Raw genomic sequence first — 20,202 nt, 5'->3', positions numbered from 1 at the left:
TTTTATGTCCTCCTAAGCAGGCATTTAGGACCTAGTTTAATACCTCATCCAAAAGATGCTGCCGCTGACAGTTCAGCTATTCCTCAGTATTGCACTGCGGTGTCAGCCTAGGTTTTGTGCTCAGGTCACTGGAGTGGGGCTTGAATCCATAACCTTCTCAGAGCCACAGCTGACACAAGTATAGGAAAATCAATGCAATTCCATGAACCTTGACCCCAGAGATAATTCCGCTCATGTCATTTTCACAGAACCAGGGTCAACAGTATCTGTATTGGCATTGGGGTTTAGCAGCCACACAACAAAGCCCTTTAAACAAACCTTTCAACTGAAGACACTGGGGTTCCACCAATATTGGAACTACAAAGACATGGCGAGGCACTAATGGACTAGACAGTAGAACATGCATACGTGCAGTCATGCTACCTTCTCCCCATCTGTCAGATCAGCCAACAGCTAATCCATATAAAACATGGATTTTCCACCTCATTACTTTATCATTATAAAAGTGGGAAAGTCTGTGAACGTATTTTTTTAAATTCATTCATGGGATATGGGCATCGCTGGCCAGGCCAGCATTTATTGCCCATCCCTAAATGCCCTTGTTCAGAGGGCATTTTTAAGAGCCAACCACATTTCTGTGGGTCTGGAGTCACATGTTAGGGGTGAGGACAGCAGATTTCCTTCATTAGTGAACCAGATAGGTTTTTATGACAATCAACAATGGTTATCATTAGACTTTTATTTTATATTTATATTTATTGAATTCAAATTCCACCATCTGCTGTGATGGGATTCGAACCCGGGTCCCCAGAGCATTACCACTACGCCACCGCCTCCCCCTAATATACTTTATGCCCTGCACACAACTAGACAGGGAGCAATGGCACAGCTAGAAATACAGCAGGGCCATGCACCAAGCAGACAGCATTACAATTCCTACCAAGCAGCACGTACGTCACGGACTTGAAAGGCCAGATGTTGCTGCACATTGCGAAGTAATGCTGTGAGGATGCAGCAAGAGGCAAGTCATTGAACTACATTAAATTTTAAAGCACAGACACAGGCCATTCAGCCCAACTGGTTATGCTGGTGTTTATGCTCCATATAGCTTCCTCCCACTTCTCTGCATCTAACCTGATCAACTTATCCTTCTATTCCTTCCTCCCTCATGTATTAAGGTAGCTTTCTCTTAAATGCATCTATGCTATTCACCTTAATTATTCCATGTTATAGCAAGTTATAACACCAGGATGTTGCCTGGGATAAAACATTTAAGTTATGAAGAGAGGTTGGATAGACTTGGGTTGTTTTCATTGGAGCAGAGAAGACTGAGGGGCGACCTGATCGAGGTGTACAAGATTATGAGGGGCATGGACAGGGTGGATAGGGAGCAGCTGTTCCCCTTAGTTGAAGGGTCAGTCACAAGGGGACATAAGTTCAAGGTGAGGGGCAGGAGATTTAGGGGGGATGTGAGGAAAAACTTTTTTACCCAGAGGGTGGTGACAGTCTGGAATGCGCTGCCTGGGAGGGTGGTGGAGGCGGGTTGCCTCACATCCTTTAAAAAGTACCTGGATGAGCACTTGGCATGTCATAACATTCAAGGCTATGGGCCAAGTGCTGGTAAATGGGATTAGGCAGGTAGGTCAGGTGTTTCTCACATGTTGGTGCAGACCTGATGGGCCGAAGGGCCTCTTCTGCACTGTGAGATTCTGTGATTCTGTGAAGTTCCACATTCTAACCACTCTCGAGGTACAGAAGTTTCTTCCAAATTCTTCACTCGATAAATTAATGACTATCATGTAATTATTGACCCTAGATTTGGATTTGCCTATAAGTGGGACCAATTTCTCTATGTCCACCCTGTCAAACCCCTTCATAATTTTAAAGACTCTATCAGGTCATCAATTAGTTTTCACTTTCACGAAGAAGAGGTGTAGCCTGTTCAATCTAACCTGATAGTTGTATTCTGGTATCATAATTGCAGTTTTTCTTTGCATTTTCTCCAGAGCTTCTATACATATAAATGTATATATTCTCCAGTGCTTTTTATAATATGGAGACCAGAATTGTGCACAGTACTCTCTGAGGCCTGACCTAGGTTCTCTACTAGTTTAACACTATTTCCCTTCTTTTGAAATTCGATTCCTCTAGAAATTAACCCCAGTGCTTCATCTCCCTTTTTTATGGCTTTGTTTACTTGCCACTTGGCGTTTGTTCCTGCTTGGGATGTTCATGCAGCAGTGAACTGTCTTCCTACATCTGCTTCAGTTCATTATAGAATAGTCTTCCATTTATCCTGGCATTTTTCAGACATGAGGTATTGTTTTTGTGACACATTCTTTTCAAACTAAGCTTCAATATAGGTAATTGCTCATGTTCACTGAATCAGCTAATCCAACACCTTTAATCAATGTTACTATTACTATCTAAATCTTTTCCCACCTATTTCCATTATTTTTAAATCTACAACTAATACCTTGTCAGTCTTTCCACCCCACCCCCACTAGAGCTGTGCCTTGAGTGTCCTGCCATCCATTCTTAATTAGCACATTTTCTTAGATAATATCACCACCTTCAACACCTCTTTGATCCTTTTGTCTGTGACATCTTTTGATTATCTGCTCCTATCACTGCTTGCTTGTCCCTACAACCACCCCCCCTTCAAATTCTCTCTCCCCCCACCCCACCCCACCCCACCCCCATCTTAAACCAGCTTATATTTCACCCCTCTCCTAACTATACTCAGTTCTGTTGAAGGGTCGTGAGGACTCGAAACGTCAACTCTTTTCTTCTCCGCCGATGCTGCCAGACCTGCTGAGTTTTTCCAGGTAATTTTGTTTTTGTTTTACTATTACTATCTACCCATTGGAGGCATGAGGCTCACTGTACATGTAAATGAAATGTATACATATGCTGTACACCTGAGAGAGGTATGAGAAATTGCAGTATATGCACACATATAATGTATACTGAGAGAGGTATGAGGAATTGCAATACATACATTTAAAATGTACACATATATTGTATATATATGAGAGGCATAACAATTGCACTATGTATGACAGACACAACTATACTCCCAAGTTGAACAGCACACTGCAAGTGTGAGGTGCTCACAGCTGCTGTGTATTTACCACAGCAATAGCTTGTGCTGTTAACTGAGAAGAATATCCCAAAGTACTGCAGAGGCTTAAAAAAAAGCAAAGCAGCCCAAGGTGCAACCTTTAGCACTCTCTGATTAAAGGTATAGTGTAGGCCTCACTCACATAATCCTCGAACAGAGCTCAACCACATCAACCATAACTTGCTAAACTTAAAATGAGCTTTAATGCTAGTTGTATCTGTTGCTAGAGATCATCTTACAACAAACGCTGTTCCACCCATCATTGTCTGTACTTATATCTGGCATATGAAAATGGTTTCTCTGAATGAAGCTGGCTAATAAAGTTAAAGTCTTACTTTAAGAACACACTGCACTTAAAATATACAGTTGATTCTGTCTTTAAATCCCAGTGTTCCACGTAACCCAACATCATTGTGGAAATCTCTGAAATTTGGGACAGATCCCAGTCAAAGAAAGATGAAATCACAGACAACAATAATTGCAAGCTTTCACGAGAACAGGAGGAAATGAAAACACACTAGATGCCAGTACAATCTGAGGCAGCCTTCCCTGGAGTATTCTGGAAAACACAAATGCTCTGATGTTCATGATGATTATATTTTGGTAAGTGAGAGCCAAGGGAAAACTAAAGTGGAATATTTGTCATCAACTCTGAAAATGAGGAATTTTTAGCAATAAGAGCTCAGGTTCCTTTTGGGAAAGAATAAGATCAGAAAGGCATGAACATTTGCAAACCCTTTCAAACCTCTCAAGAGAGCAACATTGCCACAGCTAGGTAAGAACATAGTGATATTCCAAATTAATACAAGAATTTTGCAAAATATTCTGAGGCGGTTACAGGAATCTAATCAAGGGGTTCAAACAGCTTATACATAAATATTAGTGCCCATGTCTGTCTCTATTGAACATATATTGAGACTCACATGATCATTGTAAGACACAGGCCCAATAATTAAACATTAGTAAAATTAGAAAATTAGTGAGTATGAAAGGCAGGGAAAATAAAGGCTAGAAAATAGACAACAAAGGAATTGTTTCGTGATTAGTGATATATGCTTCAATGCAAGCAGTCTAGCGAATAAGACAGATACGTTCAGGGCAGAGATAGACACTTGGAAGTATGAAAGCATAGTTATAATTGAACAATGGCTGAAAGAAGGGTAGGAATAGCAGCTAAATATTCCTGGGGCAGAAATTTCCCGTCGGGGGGTTTGCGCGGGGGTGGGCAGGAGCGAGCGCGAACCCGATTGGCGCCCTCGATCGGGTCCGCACCGCCATTTTACGTGGGCAGGCCAATTAAGGCCTGCCCAGCGTGACACACACCTGGAAGCGCTGAGAGTTCCCTTTGCAGGCAGGGGGGGGGGATTCCCTGAATTGCACATTCTGCAATTTCTCACTGGTTCGCACATGCACGAGAAAGAGCGCAGAAATCTCCCTGAGGCACAGATTAGTTTAAGTTTTGAAAAATGGAATAAAGGTGAAAAAAAAAAATTTTAAGGACATGTCCCCTCATGTGAAGCTGTCACATGAGCTGGGACATGTCTGTTAATTTTTTCAAAAAATTTTATGTAATTAATAAACCCTTCATGAAACCTCATCCCGCCTGTGGATGAGGTTTCATGAAAAGTGCGAAGGTTAAGGTTGGACTGGCAGCATTCTTAACAGCTTTAATTACTTTGTTAATGGCCTTAATAGGTCTTTGACAGTTCGGTGGGAGTGCGCCGAACTAACAATCTGAATGACACGCGGTGACATTGGGACGCCCGCCTGACCTCACCATGCATCATTTTACAAATTGGTGAGCGGTGCCCGCTCACCGATGGGAAAATTCTACCCCTGGTTACAAGATTTTCAGATGGCAGAGGGAGGGTTTGCTATATTGTTTAAAGAAACAACCACATGCGTGGAGGAATGATATACTAGAAAGATCATCAAATGAAGCTATGAGCTGAACTGAAGAATAAAACAAAGGCAATCATATGCTGGAAGTATGCTACAGAAGAGGGAGATAGAAGAGCAAATATTTATGTAGATGAATTAGGGAGAAGTTCAGAAACAATAGGCCAGTGATATAGTAAGGATTTTTCAACTACTTTAATATTAACTGGGATAAAATCAGTGTGAAAGGTATAGAGAACGCAGAATTCTTAAAATGCAAGGAAAACCTTTTTTAGCCAGTATGCTGCTGAGGATGTTTCTTGGGCGAATCTAGAACTAGGGGGCACAGTTTCAAAATAAGAGGTCTCCCATTTAAAACAGAGATGAGGAGGAATTTCTTTTCTCAGAGGGCCATTAATCTTTGGAATTCTCTTCCAGAGAGAGTTGTGGAGGATGGGTTATTGAATATGTTCAAGGCTGAATTAGACAGATTTCTGATATATAGGGACTCAAGGGTTATGGGAGGCAGGCAAGCAGAGCTAAGGCCACAATCAGGTCAGCCATAATTTTATTGAATGGCTGAGCAGGCTTGATGGGCCAAATGGCCCACACCTGTTCCTACTCTTATGATCTTGTTACGTAGCAAGTCCAAGAAGAGAAAATGGGAAGTTCTGGACTTCATTTTTGGGAATGAATCTGGGCAGATGAAAGGGATATAAGTGGGAGAGCATTTTCATGGAAGTGACCATAATTCAGTTAGATTTAGAGTTATTATGGAAAAGGACAAGGACAGACCAAGAATAAACTTTCTAATATTGGAAAAGTTCAATTTTATTAAGCGGAGATGTGATTTGGCAAAAGTGGACTGGAAACAGCTTCTTGAAAATAAATCAGTGTCGAGCAGTGGGAGGCATTGAATGAGGGGCTAAAGAGGAGTCAGAACAAATATGTTCCCATAAAGAAAAAGAGCGGGACTCTCAAAAATCTGGACCTCACTGAATGTCAAAGAGCAAACACAGGTTAAAAATAGAAGGCAAGTAGCCTCATTAAAAGGTTTAAATAAGCGATTGGTGACCAGTCCCCACAAGATCCACCTCCATTTAAAACAGAAATAGGAGAGTTTGTAGCACATTTGGAATTTATATAATTTTCACTTTCCATCTGACCCAAACCCGCCCCATTTTGTGGGTTAGATATACCCCCACAGTGATGACGCTAGTCCCTGTATAACACGCAGTGACCGTGTCATTCCCTGTATAACACACAGTGACCGTGTCAGTCCCTGTATAACACACAGTGACCATGTCAGTCCCTGTATAACACACAGTGACCGTGTCATTCCCTGTATAACACACAGTGAAGGTGTCATTCCCTGTATAACACACAGTGACCGTGTCATTCCCTGTATAACACACAGTGACCGTGTCATTCCCTGTATAACATGCAGTGACTGTGTCATTCCCTGTATAACATGCAGTGACCGTGTCATTCCCTGTATAACATGCAGTGACTGTGTCAGTCCCTGTACGACACACAGTGACCGTGTCATTCCCTGTATAGCACACAGTGACCGTGTCAGTCCCTGTATAACACACAGTGACCGTGTCATTCCCTGTATAACACACGTGACCGTGTCATTCCCTGTATAACACACAGTGACCGTGTTATTCCCTGTATAACACACAGTGACTGTGTCAGTCCCTGCATAACACACAGTGACCGTGTCATTCCCTGTATAACACACAGTGACCGTGTAGTCCCTGTATAACATGCAGTGACCCTGTCATTCCCTGTATAACAAGCAGTGACCCTGTCATTCCCTGTATAACACACAATGATTGTGTCAGTCTCTGTATAACACGCAGTGACCGTGTCATTCCCTGTATAACACACAATGTTTGTGTCAGTCTCTGTATAACACAGTGACCATGTCAGTCCCTGTATAACATGCAGTGACCGTGTCATTCCCTGTATAACACACAATGATTGTGTCAGTCTCTGTATAACACAGTGACCATGTCAGTCCCTCTACAACACACAGTGACCATATCAGTCCCTGTGTAACACGCAGTGACCATGTCAGTCCCTGTATAACACACAGTGATCATGTCAGTCTTTATAAAACACACTGTGACCACGTCAGTCTCTGTATAACACACGGTGACCGTGTCAGTCTTTACAAAACACACTGTGACCACGTCAGTCTCTGTATAACACACGGTGATCATATCAGTCCCTCTATAAGACACAGTGACCGTATCAGTCCCTGTGTAACACACAGTGACCATGTCAGTCCCTGTATAACACACAGTGATCATGCCAGTCTTTATAGAACACACTGTGACCACGTCAGTCTCTGTATAACAGAATAGCCACGTGTGGGAATCAGAGGTCTAGGTGATTGTGTTTCTTGTTGCACACAGTAAAATGTTACGACATTAAAAACGAGGACCACATGAATCACTGTACCTGGGTTTATCTTCAATAACCTGCAAAGAAACAATACAAAGAATCAGTCTGAGTCACCTGACTGACTACAATCACATTGAATGCTGTTCTATAAGTTTACACATGAGACTTTGTGCTACCCATCTGTTGGAAAAAATGACTTGCATTTGTACAGCATTAAAATCAGGATTGGTGTAAAATGGCTGCCATTTCGATTTGAGCTTAATTTGCGCAACTGTCATTGACCTATTTCACCCCCTTGTGATCTGCACCCAATTTAATGAAATGCTGATATAATAATAATAATCATCATCAGCATCCATTGAGACAAGCACAAGTCCTTCAGCACGCAGATTCAAGCGCATTGGCCGTTCCAGCTTTCTGTGGGACCTAGCAACAACTACGCTCAATACCTGCATCCGAGATGAGCAGCAACCACGGGTGGTTAGCAAGTGTTTGACACACACCATTCCGGCAAAACAAGGAAGTCAGAATTGGTAGGATTTCAATAAATGTATGATAGATCAATGGACTTCGAGAAATTCTAACTGGCAGCCAGGATGTTCAAAATACAAAATAATTTATTTCTGCAACTGTGTAATTCTAAAATATTAATTATAATTTCTTTCTAGTGTTAACAGAGGCTGAGGTGTCAATCCAGATTTTCTATCTGGCCTTTCACCTGAGCAGCAGTTGGTGCTACAGTCAGTGCTGGTATGGTGCAATTGGTATGGAGTGGGAGCTTTAATTCCAATAAGAGTAGTCAGCACCATCCTTACGGGTTTTGCTCATTCAGTCTTTGCACACATAGCTACAGTTAGATCAGCGGGCATCACCTACCTTTGGTTTCAGCAGAGCCAACTGGTTGAAGGCATCCAGCTGCCTTGTGATCTCCTGCATCTCCTCTGTAAGCTTCTCCATGGTGACATTAATCTCAGCAATCAGCTCAGCTACATGCGCCGTAGCCACTGCCTCCTGCAGGTCCACGAGGTGAAGGGCCTTGCGCTCTTCCTCGGTCACTAGCTGCCTCATTTTAGCAAATTCCTGCTTAATGCAGTCCTCCATCTGTCCCTGAGTTACCTGCACCAATAAAGGGTCAGTGAGAAAGCACATGAGATAGGCAGGGTGGCAATGAGTGAGGATACAATATATCAGAGAGTATTGAAATAGGGGACGGATGTAGAATATCTGACAATGTGCAGTGAATAAGGGCAGTCACAAAATGAGTGATATTCTAAATCAAGCCAGTATTACATGGAATAAGGGGCATGCTATCTCAGATGAAACTACATTGATTGGGGGTGCGTTACCAGATGTTAGAGTGAATAAGCGGTTTGCTATATCAGGCAATATTGCACTGAATGAGGGTTGTGTTATATCAGACAATATTGGATTAAATGAGGGATGTGTTACAACAGACAATATTACACTGATGTAATAGGGATGTGCTGTATCATAGGAGATCTCAACAGAGAGTCCGTGGCCCCTTAGGTTTTTAAAGGGACGACTGGAAATAGCTATTTTATCCATCGCCTCAATCTGCTCTGCTCCTGATCATTAATCTTGCTTAATCTGCACTTTTGGGTTAGATGTGGACAGTCTGGCTGTTCAATTTATTCGAGGCAATGCAAAGCCAATCAGTGCAGCGATTACAGCTGGGTTGGGTTAGGGGTCATCATTGTGCTTTAGATTTGGCGGGGCAGGGTGATCTGGTAGAGAGAGAGGGATACACCAGGACTTAGCCAACAGGGAGAACATTGAGATTATCACCAACAGCATCAAAAGGATTGGGGATTTCCTCAATCTATTTGATAAGGAGCAGCAGCAAGTGAAAATAAGTAACCGGCTAGAACAATAGAATCACCGAAGGAGAGCTTCCTCTTTACATCCACTCACTCCAATGGGTGCCAGCAATGCTGGGGTTTAGGGACTGATTCTGGTTATATTCTGTGTTAGCTTGTCTCTGACTTGATGGTAGTTGAAAAATAAAACTGTATCCAATTTCCAGTTATCGATTAAAGAGAGTGAGGTTATTATTGGGTTTTAAATCATCTAATAAATAGACTTAATGACTTAATATATTAAGGTAGTTTTGTTCATTCGAAAATATAGCCCCATGTATCACAACTATTGCGTGGTTCTCTCACACTCGTGAAACACCTTATTGAATGTCCAACACTGGTGTATTATCTAACATTGTTTCCTGAATTGCTTACCACGTTAAATTAATCAGACTCTATCAAAAGTACAGTAAAATCCCCAAACTGAGTATCTGCAAAGAGGAGCATCTCTTAATTCTGTTACACAAGTGTGTCCAACAGCAGGCTTTTTATGGCAGGCTTTTTTTTAAAGACTTCCTTCACCCTGGTAGCAGGATATAAAAGCTTGTCATTCACTACTTGGGTCTAACTTCTAAGCCCTCTCATGCAGCACTCTCGCAGTATGGCAATGGAGATGATGCAATCAATCTCCTCATCATATTAAGTAAGTAAAACAAAAAAGATAAATACGTACGTTTAATTGTTTGACTAATTTCTGCACAGAAAAAAGTACCCATGTTGTGTTATGGGAGTCCATGAAATATTTATAACATGGGATAGGAGCCTCAGAAGCAAAATGATTGAGAGCTCTGCTATTGCTCTGAATGAGGGGTGTGCTATTTTAGGCACTACTGCACTTCATGAATGGCCTGATATATCAGACAATATTGCTCTGAATGATGCGCCTGATATATCAGACAATATTGCACTGAGTGAGGCACCTGATATATCAGACAATATTGCACTGAATGAGGTGCCTGATATATCAGACAATATTGCACTGAGTGAGGCACCTGATATATCAGACAATATTGCTCTGAATGAGGCACCTGATATATCAGACAATATTGCACTGAATGAGGCGCCTGATATATCAGACAATATTGCACTGAATGAGGTTTGGAATACTAAACAGTGAGGAGTTGTGGTTTATTAGGCAGGAGTAGCAGGCAGTATTGCAATGAATGTGAACTCTGAAACATCAGACAGTAGTGCAGCAGATAAGGGCTTCTATAACTTGGTTTCTGGTTAAAATAAATTGGTACTTGCGGGGTCAATGTAGTCAATGGGCGTGCATTCCAAATACAGATGCAGAGCCGCGAGGTTCACAATGAGAAATAAACTGAGTGGTTCACCCCCATCTTTGACCTCATTCTCTACTGAGGTTGAACAACTAGAGGGACATTGTTGTCAGTACAATAAATATTCTTACATCATCTGACAAATCCCATTCATTATCCTCAGAGATTCCATTATATTCCAAGGATTTTTCAGTGGGAATGTGTTTCTGCCACTTTCTGAATTTTGAGAGTGACCCTGGATATTTTGAAATATTAATTTTTTTTGATAAAAGGCTTCAGCAGAAAATTTTACAATTATTGCATCGACTGTGAATGGAAAGAATGACCGTGAGCAGAGCAGCAATAAAAAAGCAACAAACCGTGAGAGGCTGTCAGGGTTGACAGCTTCTGGGAGAAAAGCTTTAATTGAATGCCTTGTAGCGCTTTCTGTTAATCAGACTGTAGCCTTCAGATGACATAATTATACAAAGGCCTTGCTTGCCTCCAAGTTCCTTACTGCTGTCAAACACAACTGTGTCAAGGGCAAGAGGTAGCCCAGTAAAACCTGAAGTGGGTGGTGGCGGAATTTGAATGAAATACACCAATGCAGGTGCAGTCAACTGCACCAGCACCTACTGCTGATGAAGCAAGAATGAATGGAGACAGGTTGAAATTTGAGGTGCTGTCTGCCAGTACGCGTCAACACAATCAGGATAACAACTGGGGCACTGACTCAATGCTTTCTGAAAGATAACTGCACTTCAAACCACTAAAAAATATAGCAACAGTGCTCTCTCTACTGCAAGTTTTCTCCTTTTATAGGCTAATTGCTTCCAAAGGACGAGATGGTTCTGCCCATGATAGTAATGCAGCCTTTTTGGGGTCTCGGGCCAAGGTGTTATATTCCAAAAAGCCAGCTAAATGAAGGATATAGCTGCAGCCAATCTTTGCAGCACTTTTATTAGCATTTATTCACACAGTTACAGATTCCTAGCAAGCACCTCCTAACCCCACAACCACAGTTTAAATCAGTGGCCAGGATTTTCCAGTTGTCGGGCAGGCTCGGCGGGAGCAGGCGGGGGTGGTCAGGGACCCGACTGTCACCTGCGATCCGCCATTTTACACGGGCGGGCCAATTAAGGCCCACCCAGTGTAATACGCAACAGCGGCATCAGCGAGAAGGGGCAGGTGGGGGCGGGGGCTCAATGTCCGCCGGGGCCAATGGCGACCCAGCGACCGATTCAAAAACAGCGCAGGCAGCCATGCGAAGGCTGCCAGTGACTCGGAGGGACCGTCGCTATGGAGAACCTCAGTGTTGAACACAGCAGGCGGGAGGGCAGGTCGGCAGGGCAGTCAGCCCCACGTTTTTCCGAGTGTCTTGCTGCCCTCCTGCAGGAGGTGGTGGCATGCAGAGACATACTTGTCCCCAAGGACTGGAGGAAGAGGCCCCCCCCACCTCACCAAAAATGCCTGGGAGGAGGTGGCATCCAGGGTGAGCTCCATGATGTGGTGAGGTGCACATGGGCGCAGTGTCGTAAGCGATTCAATGATCTCCTGCGATTGGGAAGGGTGAGTACCGAGTGGTCATGGGTCACTTAGCACAGCAGTTAGGAGCACCACCCCCATCCCCCCCGGGCCTCAAGAGTTCTTAAAGTATGAGTGGCAGATGTCAATGAGGCAGCATCTGGGCGAGGGGGTGAGCCCTGGCTGCTTAGAATGAGTGTCTTGCGACTCCAGAGTTACGAATTGGCTGAGCCCTGCGAGGTGTTCTTCAGGTGGGGTTAGTCAGGCTGCAATGGCAATGCAAGTACAGGGTGGACTAATCAGTGCTCCTCTGTCCTTTCAGGAGAGGACATCCCATAACAATGCAGAGAGGTTACGGACTGGCGGAGGACCATCCCACCTTCTAATCTTGAGTAGATACGAGCAGGAGGTCCTGGAGCTGGAGAGGCGCCATGGGCCCAGGTCAACCGGCCACGGTGAGGGTGGGGTGCCACAGGGAGGTAAGAATGCAGTGCACTGAGGTTAGAATGTCTGTAATAGCAACCATTCCACTGTTGTCTGTATATTGTTGTGAGCCTCGAACATGGAATCCCCATTAATAATAGAAAGACGAGGGCCCCCTGATCCGGGTGCCAGGCTTGTACAGTAACAGTGTAATGACTTCAACTAATGACATATCCTTGTTCTTCCTCTCAAGCTCACCAAAGGCTCATCGGGGTGAGGAGACTGAAGGCCCACCGCTCACCCCAGAGGACAGCAACCATAGGACGCACCAGCATCACACCTTCTCAGTCAGGCAAGCATCCAGCCAGGCTGGAGCACTGAAGAGCCTGGGCACCTGGGAGTGTCTCAGGATGTAAGCATCATGGGAGCTGCCTGGGTACCTTGCACAGACTTGCAGAATCTGTGTCCTCTGGTCACACACTATCTGCACATTCATGGAGTGGAATCCCTTCCTATTGATGAAGGCACTGGGCTCACCCGCTGGCACCTTGATGGCCACATGTGTGCAGTCAATTGCACCCTGGATGCAGGGGAACCCAGCAATCATGGCAAAGCCTCTGGCTCGCTCTGCCTAGCTGGTCTTGTCCACACGGTAGCGAATGAAAGTCAATGCACACCTGAACAGAGAGTCTGTCACCAGCTTGACACAACTGTGGACAGCTGATTGGGAGACTCCACACAGATCCCCCACCGACCCTGGAAAGAACGGAGGCATAAAAGTTGGGGGTCACTGTGACCATCAGCGCCACTGGCCTGGGGTGTCCACCCACACTGTTGGAGCCGATCATCTGACAGATGGAGGTCACTGTCTCCCTTGAGAGGCGGAGCCTCCTTTGGCATTACACCTCAGACATATTGAGGTAGCTGCAGCAGCAGGATAGTGACGTCTTCTGTGGCGCCTTCTGCCTTGGACTTCCTGTTGGCCCTGCGCCCCTTGTGCCTGCGCCTGTCTTCCCACAGGTGGCTCCCTGGAGGCTGAATAGGACACCTGGTCTCCTCCCCCTTCTTACCCTCTCTTCCTCCTCAGAGGAGGTGCCTCCAGCAGAGACCACAATCCCTGTTCCCAGGGTAGGGGAAGGCTGTCTGATACCTGGAAGGCCCCTAGTGGTATGACTCCTCCCGAGTCCTGATCTGAAGCCTCTTATTTCTGTCAAAACAGCTCTGAAGCGAAATGAAGATGCCCTGTTCACACAAGCAAGAAGCAGTAACTTATAAGCTAAAGTACTGACAACTCGCATTAGCAAGCCCACTCACCCCTCTTGTCCCACTCGTGAATGAGGTTCTTGAATATGTGGCCAACCTGCCTGCCCGCACACCGAATGTAAAATTCTGCCCAGTGTCTATTTATAAGGACTCAAGTGAATCCTTAAATAATTCCCACCACCTGCCTACAATTAAACACAATCGCTCTCTTTAAATAAAAGTTGGACTTTATGTGTACAACCAAAACTTCAAAACAAATTAAATCAAAAGCTTCCATAATCTGCACAAAGTATTACATTGTGAGAGTCCTCCTCTCGGACTCCTAATAATTTCCCCGTACTTGCGTTTCTTTTTGTAAACAATCAAACAGTTGGTGACTTGCATCCACCCATTTAATTTTAGAGATTTCCTTTCTCTCCAGCATTTGTTTCAAGTCAGCAAGGTAAATCCATACTCACAGGATGGAATTTAATGTCCTCTGCCTGGGCGGGGGGGCATTCAATCAGGTGAGAGGGTGGCGAGCGATGATCTCACCGCCTTCCATCCCAATTAAGTCCGTGGTGGAAGGTCCATGGGTGGCCTTCCTACCCCGCTGCCCTTAAGCGGCAATTAATACCCACTTAAGGGTCTCATCCTGTCGCCGGTGGTATTAACCCAGCAGTGGGTAGACGGCTCTCCAGATAGAAAGCAGGATAACCAAACCCATGGGGCATTGCTTTCTGGCTTCCAGGGAAATCCCTCATTCAAAGACTCTTAGTGCCTTATATCCACGGGGGGAGTGGGCCGCTGAGAGCCACCCCTGCCTTTGCTGCCAATCCCACTCTCCGGCGACTCCTCTCCCACCATTACTCACCTGTGGTCTGGGGCCCAGAGATGATCCTGGGCCTCAGGTGAATGTCTTACTGGCAGCAGGCACTGTCTCCCAGATGGTGCCACCGATCAATAGAGCTGCCAGCCTCTGATTGGCTGGCTGGCAGCTCTCTGCGAGTGGAATTTCTGCTCCCGAGGTCCTTGACCCTGGGGAAGGCTCTCTGCTACCCAGTTAATGCTCGAGTGGAACTTAATTTGGCAGGACTTCCCTAAAGGAAGTGACATGGCGGTTTCGCCGGCTCTCCAGGCCCCCATTCCCTCCATGAATACCACCCACACTATTCGTAGAAAGTACATTATCCCACAATGAACGATAATTTGCATAGTATTCAATGGTATAGAATCTTTAGTACACCCCTTTTACAGAATTTTACTTAAAATATTTGACAAATAGAATCCCACGTCCACTGCTAAAACACTGAGTCTGGTGGGAAGCCAAAGTACTTTTAACAACCCTTTCTAATTTCTAAGCTTCCCAAGCTAAGGGACACCATTAACCATTTGACAGCCATTATACATATAATGAAACCAACTGCACTACAATACCCTTCAGGAAGATTATCATGTGAAGCATTGCTAAACATGACTAGTTTCATGTTCTTTGGATCACCCAAGGATGGGAATTTGGCAACACATTTTTTTCAGATTTAATTGTATCATGTTTTATTTGCCCTTTAAACATTCTTGAATTCAGTGTTTTTCATTATAGTAGTCAATGCCAATACATCAAAGCTAACATCTGGCCTAGTCTGAGTGCACAGCCATAGCAACTGACCAATCAAGCTTCACAATTGCTCTGTCTCTTCTGATATACAGTAACAACCCTTTTCTGTGAAGATCTTTCACAATTGACCAGGATGGGAGTACATTCTCTAAGTCAGACTGTTGATCTAGTTATTCCATACCTAATCTAAAGTAACATCTTTAAAGCCTCAAAACCTTGACCCCAAATTTTAAATGCCACTCTAATCTCATTAATAACACATTTCTCAAATGCCACAGTACCAACCCATAACAAATCTTCAACATGCATCATGAAGATGCCTGAAAGTTTTCCTTTATAATACCAATAAAATATTGCAGGATCTATTTTTAGTTGAACACAATCAATTTTCTGCAAAACAGATCTAACCAAAAGATACCACGTACTGGAAGCATCATTCAGGCCACGGATGCATTTGTTTAGCTTCCATAGTTTACCTTCAGTGATCTGCTGCCCCTTTGGATGGTTTTAGAAACATTTCTCTCTGAAAAGTAGCACATTGCATAAATGAGGATTTTATATAGATTGATTTTCAATCCTATGAATGAGTGGCCAAAAGCTATAAAAGATTTTCAGGGTTACTTTGCCAGCTGTGGGACAGACCATATTAACATCTGTATCACCCAGTTGCTTTTCAAAACTCCTAGCCTCATAACTTCCACTGCAAGGACTTTTTCAGTGCAAATCCACCTCTGTGACAAAGCTGGTTGCTCCTAATCTGATACCTCAGAATAAACTCCAAACTCTCTCCAACTATGTTTTGCCTCCTTTATTAGTTCATCAGCAAGTTTATTGGCAGCCTCCAAAACCTCACCAGCATGAGGATTTCTGCTTCTAGTTTTATTACAGAAATATTTTGTAGCCTTTATTTCATCATCTAATTTATTAAAGTTATGGCCTTTACTTGCATTTTTATGTCTATCTGGACTATTAATATAAGAATGCCCTCTTTCACTATATGATGGTCTTTCTCTGGTGCATAATCATTTTCACATGCAGGAGTCACTTCTGGACCCACTGTCATTACTTGCAATACACTTTCGCACTCTCCACTCCTTCAACGCATACTGCCAGTCAATGTGCCTCACTTCTTGGCCATCATCCTGAACATTCAACCAATGTTTAAACTTGCCAGTAACTTTTCCTGCACCCCACAATTATCACATCTTTCCATTCACTGGATCACACTGAAATATATACCACCTGAGCACCCATGCTGGGCAATTGGCCTGTGTCATGACCATTACCACTACACAGCCCTTGATTTATCACATTCTGTTCCCAGGAGATAAAAAAATGAGCATATGAAGTACAGGGTGCCTTGTTTACTTCTATCAGCTGTTTGGAGTCTGATTAATTCTCATTAATCATGAAGAATGAGCCTTAATATTTAACATTGCCATGTTTATTAAGCACCGTCATACTATCGTAACCTAACAACTTCCTAGAGCCTTTCCATTCCCATGACCCTTTATTTTATACTGGGTCAAATCTCCTGAATTAAATTCTGGACGGAATCGTCCCAGATTTGCACTAAGTGCAGTAGTGAGCGGGCAAAACGACGTTTTACCCACCGGCCGCAACGGTGGCTTTTCACGCCACATCGTCCCAAACCCCTACCACATTAATTATGCATTCCAGGGATACGTGCCATTTTGATGGTGGGCAGGCTCTGATTCACCTGTGATGCCACCATCTCGCTGCTTCATCACGCCAGGCACCACATTTAAAGTACAGCCGTGCTCAGTGCTTCCAGCCCAGGACTGCAGCAAAGAAGACATGGTCCTGAAAGGCAAGAATGCAGCCCTTGCGCGCCCTTTGGATGCTGTGGTGGCCCACTGTGATGTCCTCTACCTCCGCTCTGGCTGCAGGAAGGGCAGCAACATTACTACTCCGGCTTGGTAGGTGATGGCAGTGGTGACCAGTGTCAATGCTGCGCAGAAGAGGTTGACCATCCAGTGCAGATTAAGGGTGAATGATCTCATCCGTGCAGCCAGGGTATGGCAGCCATCTCATCACTCTAAACTCACACACTCAAGCCCATCACACATTCACTGGCATCTCACTCACTGCCAGCTCAAGGAACATCATCACCCATTCTCACACATATACCCTCACATGACCATCTGGCCTCATCTGCTCTGAAGACTGCCCCCTCAGCCCTCACCATCTTGAGGTCACTTGCACAGATCGACATGTGCCTCCCCCACACACCCTGGGATACCCTCCTTCCCCAGTACGGCCCTTGCTCTGCAGCTTCTTCCTTTGCCCGGGGCCACTTCTCCCCCTTCCCCAAGCAAGCCCTAGCCCTGCAGCCATTGAAAAGCCACCCACATATGGCTTATCTGGCAGGTAGAGACCTGCCGTCAGCCCCCCTTAAAAGTGATGTGGTGCTGCCTGTGCAGTTGTGAAACATGTCGGCGTGTTTTCCCACCGATGTGGACAGATGATCCGGGGGAGGGGGGTGGATTCCGCCGAGTAGGCCTAATAATGATTCGCTGATGTATTACAATCAGGTTCCCAACGTCCGATGGTGGGGAACGCGGCCCACCATCAACGGGCTGAGCAGACAATTGCGAACTGGTTTCACGTCGTCATGAAACCGATCGTGCCATATTGTCTGCTCACGCCACCGATCATGCCCGATGTCGGCAGGCACGGAAAATCCCAGCCTCTGTCTCAGATGGTCTGATACAATGCCTGGGCATTCTCCAAATTTCCTCCAAGCCCTCAGCCTTGATAAAAGCTCATCCCCCGCATGCAAATCATTCAGACAAAATGGCACCAAGTGTAGCAACTTCTAGAGTAGGAGGACCATCACAAAGCACAGAAGGCAATTTGGGATTTTGGCCGTAAAATAACCGAGGGGGTCTATATCCTCCAACCATCATGAGGGGATTCTTTGCATGAACCGCCCATGCCAGGGTAGTTGCCAACTTGTAGTCTGGTTGATTAGCTAAAATTTTATGCAACCTTTCATCAATTACCACATGATTCCTTTTACAAAGTCCGTTACTGAAAGGACTTTCAGCTGTGGTATTCACAACCATGATATTAATTTTTCACAGATGTTTTTGAACTTATCATTGGCAAATTTCCCTCCATTATCAGACAGAGACTTTGCTGGGTCCCCAAGTCCCATCCTTTTCCCCAAGATTTTGTCTTTCATAACCCTTTTGCAGTTGCTGTACATATTATTGCTGAAAGCCTAAATTTGACCACAAGGTCTACAAAATGTGGAATGAAAAAGCTGCTGCCTTTGTCCCATACCTGTAGATCCATCGCAGCTACCTCATTAAAGTCACCACTTACACAATGGCTTATTCTAGCTATTTTACATGGAATTACAACTCTCTTAAGTGATCTCAACACATGGTCATAGTGCTTTCATACTCCTTAACCTTGCATCAATCCTATTTAATTAGTGAACAAAGATAATATTTTAACTAATCTGTTCCACATATTGTCAAAGTGCAAGCACCATTTAACACTGCACAGTTAAATGAGTCTGTGATGAACGCTTCATCGCAAGACTATAGCTCCTTGTGACCAGTCCAATTCATTTGGATTCATTATCATCTTCATCCTCCTCCTTAGAAGTGTGTGTGCCATGTGTCATTTTGAAGACCCGGCCTCTCCATTTTTGAAGTTCATTATGCAGTGAACTGCCAAGCCACACCTGAAGCATCTGTTAACTGTTATTTGGGCGTCCCTGGGATTCATTTGTCTATTATTACTGTTACAATTCTGTCTTCTACTGTAATAGCCAGATCTAGGCTTAGTGAGTAGGTAAGAACATAGCAGGTGGAATATAATGTGGATAAATGTGAGGCTATCCACTTTGGTAGCAGGAACGAGATGCAGAGTATTTCTTAAATGGTGAGAGATTGGGAAGTGTTGATGTCCAAAGGAACCTGAGTGCCCTTGTTCATAAGTCACTGAAAGCTAACATGCAAGTTCAGCAAGCAATTAGGAAGGCAAATGGGATTTTGGCAAGAGGATTTACAGGAGTAAAGGTATCTTGCTTCAATTGTATAGAACCTTGGCTAGACTGCACCTGGAGTGCTGTGTACAGTTTTGGTCCCCTTACCTAAGAGAGGATATACTTTTCATAGAGCGAGTGCAACAAAGGTTTAACAGACTAATTTCTGGGATGGTGGGACTGTATTATGAGGAGAGATTAAAGAGACTGGGCCTGTATTCTCTAGAGACTAGATGAATGAGAGGTGATCTTATTGAAACTTATAAAATTCTTAAGGGGCTAGACAAGGTAGATGTAAAAAGGTTATTTCCCCTGGCTGGGGTGTCTAGAATCAGGGGACACAGTCTCAGAATAAGGTGCAATCCATTTAGGACTGAGATGAGGGGGAATTCCTTCACTCAGAAGGTAGTAATTCTTTGAAACTCTGTACTCCAGAGGACTGTAGAAGTTCATATGTTCAAGACAGAGATCGATGGATTTCTGGATACTAATGACATCAAGAGATATGGGGTAGCACAGGAAAAAAGGTATCGAGGCAGACGATCAGCCACGATCGACTTGAATGGTGGAGCAGGCTTAACGGGCTAAATAGCCTACTCCTGCTCCTATGTTCCTATGTGCTAAAGGTGCTTTCATCCTCATTCTGAATGTCTTTAATCCTTCTGTTATATTGACATCTGCGTCCAGTATCTGGACCATTTTGAAATTTGGCAATCATTGATGTCAACACAGAATGTTTCATTTGTTCCAAAGGCTGAAGGAGATGTTGGCAGGAACATTTTGAAGGCAACAGACATCTGATCTAACAGGGTGTCCCTCTCTTAGAA

At 44.2% G+C, this 20,202-nt stretch overlaps 1 protein-coding gene across 2 annotated transcripts in view; it reads right to left on the bottom strand.

Annotated features, from left to right (window-relative positions):
- trim44 (tripartite motif containing 44) overlaps positions 1-20,202 on the bottom strand; it is a 114,689-nt gene that overhangs the window by 64,103 nt on the left and 30,384 nt on the right. For both annotated transcript variants that reach the window (XM_078548860.1, XM_078548858.1), the window contains exons 3-4: positions 8,291-8,530; positions 7,472-7,491 (exon numbers count right to left, since the gene is read on the bottom strand). In XM_078548860.1, coding sequence (XP_078404986.1) covers positions 7,472-7,491; positions 8,291-8,530 — 260 coding nt within the window. The remainder of the gene's footprint in view (positions 1-7,471; positions 7,492-8,290; positions 8,531-20,202) is intronic.

This window comes from Cetorhinus maximus, chromosome 9 (genome assembly GCF_964194155.1).
Source record: "Cetorhinus maximus chromosome 9, sCetMax3.hap1.1, whole genome shotgun sequence".
In the NCBI taxonomy this organism is placed as follows: Eukaryota; Metazoa; Chordata; class Chondrichthyes; order Lamniformes; family Cetorhinidae; genus Cetorhinus; species Cetorhinus maximus.
The sequence above is the reverse complement of the archived record's forward strand: the minus strand, read 5'-3'. Positions and strand labels throughout refer to the sequence as shown.